The following is a 9,516-nucleotide window of genomic DNA, read 5'->3' as shown; positions in this document are numbered from 1 at the left end:
TTTTGTCATTTTCATACCACTTTTTTCTTTTTTATTTAAAATATTATACCCAATTGACATACTAGATAACATTGTTTACATTCCAGTGGTGCATGTTTAATGACTAGGGCATGAATGATCAAAACCACAATGATGATCTCAGCATTCCCTACAAAGTGCCCCATCTGCTTGTCTAGAGGAGGAGAATGGAACACGGGAAGGGGAGGAATGAGGAAGGAATGGCATCCAACAGGAGAAAGCAAATGTCAGTCTTCATCCGCAGGTTTCCAGGTCTGAAAACCTTCGCGACAGGGTACTCGAATGAGAAAACAGATGTCACAGTCCAGGTAGACAGCTACTTCAGTTAACTTCATCATTCAGCTAAAAGATTAACAGCTTCTCAAAAATATACCAAATATTGGGCCTACAAAAGTAATTTATTTCTTCGTAAAATTTACTAAGATTTACTCCTTTTGTAAAATGTAAAGAATGGACTGATATCACGAGCAGGTTTCTACTTACAAAAACATACAGTAATAAGGTCAACAAGCACAGCTAACACAATTTCCAAGATACACAGTGAAAGATTGTACATGTGAGTGTCTCTTACTGATGTTGTACATACTTAACTGGGCTTGTGTCAACACTGGCTATAAGGTATTTCACGCACATCTATAGTTCACACTCAGGAAAGATCTAACAGTAAGGGCAACAGCTTCCTTGGGAAAGCATAGAAAATCAGTGTGAGGTAGTTCAATAAAAACCTAGTTTAATTTGTAAGTCATTGTGAGACTCGAACATTGTGCAAAACTAATCCACAGGTAATATTTCTCATAAGTTTCAGTAATGAAGAGAATCTAAACCAGAAATGGCCAGAAAGTGTTACTCTTACTAGACTCTCCTTAAGAGCACTTAACTAAGAGCAGTTAGTTTGAAATTAATTAGGACTTTTGTTTTCCTCATGAATTTTCCAATCTTACCCCAAACTATACATTTCTGCTTCAATGCCCTTTACCTCTTCCCCTTTTCTCGCTATTAAGGAAAAATTCGTTTCCTTTGATTGAAGAAAAACCTAAGGGAGATCAGTAGAAACACAACGCACACTAAAATGCAACAGGGGGAGGAGAGGCGACATTTAAGAGGGCCGCTAATGACAGAATGTGGCCCTGGTAAGAGAAGTTTACTGGGGGCACGGGGCTCCATGCATCCACTCCACAGCTAATGCGTGACTAATGAACAACACTCACAAACAAACTACAACAGCATTGTTGAAAACAGACTATGTTTTTACCTCAACACGTTGTGCAGGCCAGTGCCTGGGCAACACCGAAGAGTTACGTCTTCATGGCGTACACCAAGTCCTAACTGTCACCAAGGAGACCACCTGGCTTCCTGCTGCTGCTTGCACTACCAAGACACGGACGTCCTCTTCACCTTCAGCTCCCGACAGCCCAGCAGGACCAGCACAGAGCAGAGGAACGGAGAGCCTGATGACAGAGTGCTGCCCGACACGCTCCAGCGCCTCCAGCACGGGGCTGCACCAGGAGCTGGGCCTCGCTCTCGGCAAGTCCGGCGTGAACACGCTGTGCCTTTAGCAGCTCGGAAACGTGCACACCAGGACCGGTCGGCAGCTGAAGGTGCCTAACAGAGCGAGAAGTGTTCAGCACGCAGCACAGAGTCGAGACGCTCTGCGTGCAACCCCAACACCACAGTCGGTTAACAAACGGTCAGTATGCATTGCAAGGTAAGAGACTGGCACCCGGGAAGACACATGTACAAAGAGTTAGTGTCTCTTTCCTAACCTACAAAGTTGAATAAATCTTGGTCAAAATAATTTTGACAGTAAGACAACTGGTTATTAAGCGTATAAAACTGAAAAACCAAAACTACAAGAAAGGTGGCTTCACACAGGGACTTGACAGCAATGTTGTCATTTAAAAGAAAAAAACCACAAACATTTAAGACGCTTTAAATGTTCTAAAATAAAAAGTACCAATACATATTTAGCTTAATGGATTGAAGAGGAGAAGCTATATTTAGAGAATGCATTTTAAAAACCTAGGGCGTGCAACATTTAACAAACAGACCTTGCTTTTTAGGATATAATTTAAGTATTTTCACTTACATTAAGTGACAAGAGTTCATTTTCTTTGAATTTCACTGAAACACGACGCTTGGCAAGTGGGAGCTGGCATTTACAACCAATGATACAGTCACAACACTTGGTTTTCTGAAATCTGTATCGACAGAGATGACTTACCAGCAAGGAAATAGAAACTAAGGGAATCTTCTGAAAGCATGTCAGCTGTTAAAGTGCAATAGTGACATCATCTACCCAAGACAAAACAAAGTGAAACAACTGGGAAACTAACATGAAGTAAGAACACACTCATGCTAAATCTCTGCCGTAATCGTGACTCTACTCTGTTTCTGTAATTCCAGAGGTGTTCCAGTCTCAAAATCCTAATGCGCCCAATGGAATCAATGCACCATGTCCCATGAGTACAAGAGGCTGCTGAAAAGGCTGTGAGGCAGGAAATCACGACTTTAAATCATCGAGCTAGCTACTTCAAAGTACACAAAGAGGCTAGTGTATTTCAACCTTAAATATTGCACATAAACAATGACCTAAAATACCTTGCTCAGAAGGAATTTGGTACTAAATATACAAATAAATACCAAGCAAACGTTCAGCCACTACATGCTGAGCTCGCTCGCACCTGTTCTCGCTCCTGTTGGTCATGAATTCCAATGTGCTTTCTGCCTAGAACCTCGCCATTCACTTCAGTATGCGTTTCCCTGTTCATTACAAGACATCCCTCTTGTTCCAGAGAGATCAAAGATGCCTGGGGCCATCACAAAATATTTCAGAAATCATGAAACGTCAATGACATTTTACTTAGGAAAAATTCAGTTATAGAGAAATAATTCTGCAGATATAAAATGTAAACAGTTACCATACACTTGTCAGGAGCAGCACCATTCTTGAACTACTCAACATCCACCTTGTGTGTGAGAGTGAAAATCAGATACAAAACAAGACTCAGACTCAACACCACCACTTACGCCTGCTCTGCTCAGTGTGAAGAAACAGTCCTTAGAAAATGATATCCTATATATGGCTGTGTGCTACTATTTTCAGATGAACGGTATATTGCTCATTTGATACATCACCTACGCAAGTCTAAGTAGGTTTTGGAACCTCCCGACAGCTAGTTTAAACATGATTAGGCTACAGGTAGAATCAAATGGCCAGAAACACCAAGAGAACTGGTGTTCAACTGACTGACACTCCATGTAACAGGAAACCAGAAAGGTCCCAGGGCCCGAGGCTGCAGGCAGAGGAAAGACCAGACTTTAGACCACTGCTGGGACCTGCAGCCTGAGGTTTAAGTCAGTGTAGACAAACACAGGCTCATAGCTTGTAGAAGTGAACCATCTGTTTATTTGCATTGAAATGTAGTATTCATGAAGTATCCTCTTGATTTTATGTGATAGGTTTAAGTGTTGAGCATGCCACAGATACACCAGATTCTCTTTAGTTGACTTCTGCTGGGTGTGGTAGGGAGACAGGAAGGTGGTGGGCCTGGCATCTTCAAAGACATGCTCTGAGTTATCCTGCCATTTAGACGATGGGGCTTTTGCCAAAACTTTGGTAGGACTACCTACCAATGGTTGCGACTAAATTAGGATTGGCAAGTAGTAAATATCGGAGGTCTCTCAACACGTTCATCATGTACAGTAGTTATTCCTGAATATAACTGGCTACAGGTTATTTTCCCTCACTCCTCTGGGGTTATTTCATTGATAAGCACATAACCCTGAAGGATAGTATCATGAACAAAACATCTGAAATAAATTCTAATAAAAAAACTATAAAAATCTTAAATAATTCATGATATAGGCAAGTCACCACATAATAGTTGCTTTGATAAACAAAATCTTACAAATTCAGTAAAAAAAAATCAGCAGCATAAGATAAAGCAAATATGCAAAAAATTTAAACCATGATAAAATAATTAGGTTTACATTATACAGTTAATTACAGCAAAAAATACAATACAGTTTTGTTGCTGTTTTAAAACTTAGGTTTTAAATTACATCACTTGAAATTAAAAAAAATAAACTACTTTACTACAAAATGAGTTCTACATTTTTGAAAAAAATCACTCAAAAATAAGACCACTGAATTGTTTCAGAGTAGTTCTATGAATGACTAGCCGACGCCCCACCCGTCCCACCCCCCAAGGCCCAAGTAGTCATCTACAGCAGCCCAGAGGCCCAGCTGGGGCTTCCAGACTGCTGTCTGTATCCGAGGCCAAAGTCGGGTCTGTTGACATTGAAGACACATCATTGACAGACGACGATGACGATGGATGCTGAGAGCCACTGATCACTGCTGCACCTGTGCTATGAGAAACAAAACAGCAAATCAGTTGCAGAGAGAGTTGCAGAAGCGCTACTTGCACTGTACTAGCCAGTGAACGCTCACTAAACAGAAGCACAAGTGAGAGTCAACACAACGCAAACTTCGAAACATTATCAGGAAGTGAGAATACTGAAAACCCCTGGACAGGACTCCAGACTTGGAGGCCCATTCTTTCCACTTTTACAGTTCAAGAAATAACTGTACAATTTTTAGAAACGGTCCTGGGGTCAGCACTGTGACACAGAAGTCACCACCTACAACACCAGCATCCCATATGGTCATTAGTTTGAGTCCCAGCTGCTCCCTGCTAATATGTGCTTGGGAAAGCTGCAGGACATGGGCTAAGTGCTGGGGTCCCAGATGGAGTTCCAGCCTCCTGGCTTCAGCCTGGCTCAGCCCTGGCCATTGCAGTCGTTTGGGGAGTGAAGTAGCATGTGAAAGATTGAGATCTCTCTCTCTCTCTTTCCTCTAACTATACCTTTCAAATAAATATTTTAAAAGGACCAAAGCAGGATCCATGGATTGGTTTCAGGGTGTCTGTGAATAATACTGATAATACATGCAAAACTGTATGGTACTTTGTTGGGAAAAACCTCAATAAGCCATATGACTAAAAAAGTTACTAACTACTGCACTATAAAAAAATTGGGGGAGGGCTGGCATTGTGGCCCAGCAGGTAAAGCCACTGCTTGCAATGCCAGAACCCTGGATCAAAGTTCTGGCTTGGGTCCCACCTTGCTCTGCTTCTGATCCAACTTCCTGCTAAGGCGCCTGGGAAAGCACTTGGGCCTCTGGCACCCACACTGGAGACCCAGATGGAATTCCTGGCTCCTGGTTATAGCCCAGCTCAGCCCTGGCTGTTGCAGCCAGCTGGGGCATGAACCAATGGAGGCAGATCTCTCTTTCTCCATCTCTGACGCTCTGCCTTTCAGATAAATAAAAAAACTTTTTTAAAAGTTGCTGTTTTCTCACTAAAGAAGAAAAGTCAAAACAACACTTTGGTATTTAGAGCTAAAGCCAAGACAAAGAATCAAATCATTTCAATCTGGGAGGGACCTCAGTTCAACTGCTTCCGTTTACATGAGGTTTCCTGACTTCACGGGGCCACTCAAATAGGCTAGCTGGGTAAACTCAGGTCTTACTTTTAATAAATACTGGATTCGTACCTATGTAGATTTACTAAACAGTTAAATAGGGGAAAACCCTTTAACCAAAGTATTAACTGAATGAGCAATTCTCAGATTTTAAAAACTAACAGGCCGGCACCGTGGCTCACTGGACTAATGCTCTGCCTATGGCACTGGCACCCTGGGTTCTAGTCCCAGTCGGGGCTCCGAATTCTGTCCCGGTTGCTCCTCTTCCAGTCCAGCTCTCTGCTGTGGCCCGGGAAGGCAGTGGAGGATGACCCAAGTGCTTGGGCCCTGCACCCCATGGGAGACCAGGAGAAGCACCTGGCTCCTGGCTTCAGATCAGTGTGGTGCACCGGCCGCAGCGGCCATTGGAGGGTGAACCAATGGAAAAAGGAAGACCTTTCTGTCTCTCTCTCTCTTACTGTCCACTCTGCCTGTCAAAAAACAAAAACAAAAACAAACAAACAAACAAAAAAACAGGAATACTTGACCTAAACAGAGAAACTGTCTCAAGGGGACTGGGCGAGGAAGGGGCAGGGATGTCTTACGCTTCGGGCAGGAGTATGTTCAAGGCCATTCTCATTCTTCTAAGTATTTCTGAACTGCATGATCACCACACAAGGGTCGTTCCAAGTGTGAAGAATTCAAGTTACACAAAGCTCTCAAGAACACATTTATGGAATAAAAATAATGGTGTTCAAACTGAATACTAGCAGAAATGTTCAGGCTGAGGCTGAAATCAAACAAACTGAAAACACCACTCCCCAATCAGCACCTCAGATTTGAGATTCTCCTTCCACTGTCTAATGATGAGCAATAAACGCTTAAGATACTAAAGGTCTTCTGAAAGCTGCCCTCGAACACAAGGAGCAAAGAGGCAGACAGGCAAACAGGCAAATCTTTAGGGGAGTGGGGAATGGGAGACTGAAAGGAATGGAACCACGAAGTAGACAGCATGTGGTAGAAGCTGAACCGCAAAGGAAAGCAGACTGAGTATCTCACGCTTGACAGAGAAGAGGGTGCTGTACCTAGCACCAGGCCCAGGAAAGGCCACTGGGCAAGGTGAGACAGTACACTGTCCTCATCTTACTCAACTGATGAAGCTCTGCAAAACGTGCCTCTATAACTGAATGTAGCTTACACACCATCTACAGTGAACCATGAAACCTTCTCAGACTCACACTGAAATAATCAAACTAGCAAAGAACCGGCTCTAAGCTGCCTAACCTGATCAAATGCACTTTTCAATGCATCATAATTCACTTTTCCATGTGAGGATCAAGTCCCTAAGAGAGATCCTTGTTTTCTCTGAACTGTGCATCACTACAGGAGATTTTCAGACACCTGAATGGTACCCCATAGACAATCTTTAACCTCAGGGATCTGGGTCGTTTTCCTCTCAGATGACTCCCCATACTCATTTCCTATAGTAGTTTTGCTGTTGAAGATTTTATTTTTTTGAAAGGCAGAGTGACAGAAAGGGAGAGACAAGGCCGGCGCCGCGGCTCACTAGGCTAATCCTCCGCCTAGCGGCGCCGGCACACCGGGTTCTAGTCCCGGTCGGGGCACCGGATTCTGTCCCGGTTGCCCCTCTTCCAGGCCAGCCCTCTGCTGTGGCCAGGGAGTGCAGTGGAGGATGGCCCAGGTTCTTGGGCCCTGCACCCCATGGGAGACCAGGAAAAGCACCTGGCTCCTGGCTCCTGCCATCGGATCAGTGCGGTGCGCCGGCCGCAGCGCGCTGGCCGCGGCGGCCACTGGAGGGTGAATCAACGGCAAAGGAAGACCTTTCTCTCTGTCTCTCTCTCTCTCACTGTCCACTCTGCCTGTCAAAAAAAAAAAAAAAAAAAAAAAAAAAAAAAAAAGAAAGGGAGAGACAGAGTGATCTTCTATCCACTGGCTTCCTCCCAGATGTCCACGACAGCTGGAGGTAGCCAGGTCAAAGCCAGGCACCAGGAACTCCACCTGGTCTCCCACCGGGCGGGCAGGAACCCAAAGATGTGGGCCATGTGCTGCCTCAGGTGCATTCTGAGGAAGCTGGACTGGAAGCATGGAGAAGCCAGAATTCCAACGAGGCACTACACCAGGGATGTGGGGATCCTGAGTGGTGGCTTAACCCACGGTGACAAGGCCCTCCCAGAAAGCTCATTTTAGTATTAGCCAAACCAAAATAAAGATAGGAAAACAATCCACTGGGAAAAAATTGTTTTTAAAATCAAGTGAAAAGAGCACTGTGATTATCTGACACTTTGCTTTATTAAAGATTATTCCTTGTTATCAGACATAATCAAGAGCTAACTATTTGCATTTTTTAAATTATTATTTTGACAGGCAGAGTGGACAGTAAGAGAGAGAGAGACAGAGAGAAAGGTCTTCCTTTGCCGTTGGTTCACCCTCCAATGGCCGCCGCGGCTGGCGCGCTGATCCGATGGCAGGAGCCAGGTACTTATCCTGGTCTCCCATGAGGTGCAGGGCCCAAGCACTTGGGCCATCCTCCACTGCACTCCCTGGCCACAGCAGAGAGCTGGCCTGGAAGAGGGGCAACCAGGACAGAATCTGGCGCCCCGACTGGGACTAGAACCCAGTGTGCCGGCGCCGCAAGGCGGAGGATTAGCTCAGTGAGTCGCGGCACCGGCTTTGCATTTATTTTTAAAAGATGTTTATTTTCATCTACTTGAAAGGCAGAGACACACATACAGACATATCTTCCATCTCAGGTTCACTCTCTATATGTCTGCAAAAGCCAGGGCTGGACCAGGCCAAGCCAAGAGATCAGAACTCAATCCAAGTCTCCCACATTGGTGCAGGGAAGACAGACAGGAAGTGGAAGTGCTGGACTTAAACCAGCACCTTGATAGGAGATGTGGGCATGCCATCTAGCAGCTTAACCTGCGATGCCTGCCCCAAGAGCAACCTAATTCACTAATACTCTTCTTTGTAAGTTGTTACTGAGAATCTAGAAAATGTCCAGAAACCTAAAGTAACCGTAAGCAAGTACTGTCTAGGATCCAAATTATTCAGTTATAAATTAAGGACAAAAACAACTGCTCAAACTATTTCATGAGATTGTTCTATTCACTAACATTTGGCCCTGAGTCACGTGCTACTCACCAGGAGAGTATGCTAAGGTATACAGCTGTCCCAAATAACGGACTGTCCTAACCCCACCTGAGCCTCGGCCATGCATAGTTCAATCATGCTGCTACTGTGCAGTCACTGTAGTAGAGCTTTCACTTGTTACCAGCAAACTGTCGAGGAAAAGCCATTTCCAAAATCAGTAGAAGCTGCTGAATCTGATTAATATTTTCAAAAAGATCTGCATTGCAATTTTGGAGACTGCATTCCTAACCTAGGATCTAAAATGAACAACTGCAAAATATAATAAAAAAGCATGGGAAATTACAAAAATTATTTAAACTATGTTTACAGTATATCACATCCATCTGAAAATATAAAAATATTTTGCTCAAAAACAAGATGATAGATGTGACTGCCATTATTTTATCAAAACGTAGAAGAGTTTTAGAGGGATTAAAATGGCATCTTTTTAATCAAAAACATATTTTACTGGGGCTGGTCTGGTGTGTAGCAGGTTAAGATGCAGCTTACAAGCCTGGCATCCCATACATGAGCACCAATGAGTCCCAGCTGCTCTGTTTCCAATCCAGCACCCTGCCAACGCACCTGGGAAAGCACTAGATGATGGCTCCAGTACCTTGGTTCCTGCCACCCATCTGGGAGACCCAGATAGTTCCAGGGTTCTAGCTTTGGCTTGACCCAGCCTGGACACTGCACCCATTGGGGAGAGAACCAGTGGATAGAAGATCTATCACTTGCCTTTAAAATAAAAATATTTATCTTAAAATGTTTTACGAACACGTAGTAATTGTTCTTATGTATGGGTTGCAGTGTGATGATACAAATATACAATGTATAATGATCAAATCAGGCTAACAAGCGCCTCCAGCTCCTTAAACATCA

At 43.9% G+C, this 9,516-nt stretch overlaps 1 protein-coding gene across 4 annotated transcripts in view; it reads right to left on the bottom strand.

Annotated features, from left to right (window-relative positions):
- Positions 1 to 9,516, bottom strand: part of MAPK8 (mitogen-activated protein kinase 8) — a 127,425-nt gene continuing 117,909 nt past the window's right edge. For 2 of the 4 annotated variants that reach the window (XM_051837528.2, XM_051837529.2), the window contains exon 12: positions 1 to 4,384. In XM_051837528.2, the coding sequence (XP_051693488.1) occupies positions 4,239 to 4,384 (146 nt within the window). In that variant the 3' untranslated portion in view covers positions 1 to 4,238. Of the gene's footprint in view, positions 4,390 to 9,516 lie in introns of all 4 variants that reach the window. The other 2 variants (XM_070058104.1, XM_051837531.2) reach the window with 1 other exon arrangement.

This window comes from Oryctolagus cuniculus, chromosome 15 (assembly GCF_964237555.1).
Source record: "Oryctolagus cuniculus chromosome 15, mOryCun1.1, whole genome shotgun sequence".
Taxonomy (NCBI): Eukaryota; Metazoa; Chordata; class Mammalia; order Lagomorpha; family Leporidae; genus Oryctolagus; species Oryctolagus cuniculus.
Note: the sequence above shows the minus strand (reverse complement) of the source record. Positions and strands in the feature narration are given on the sequence as shown.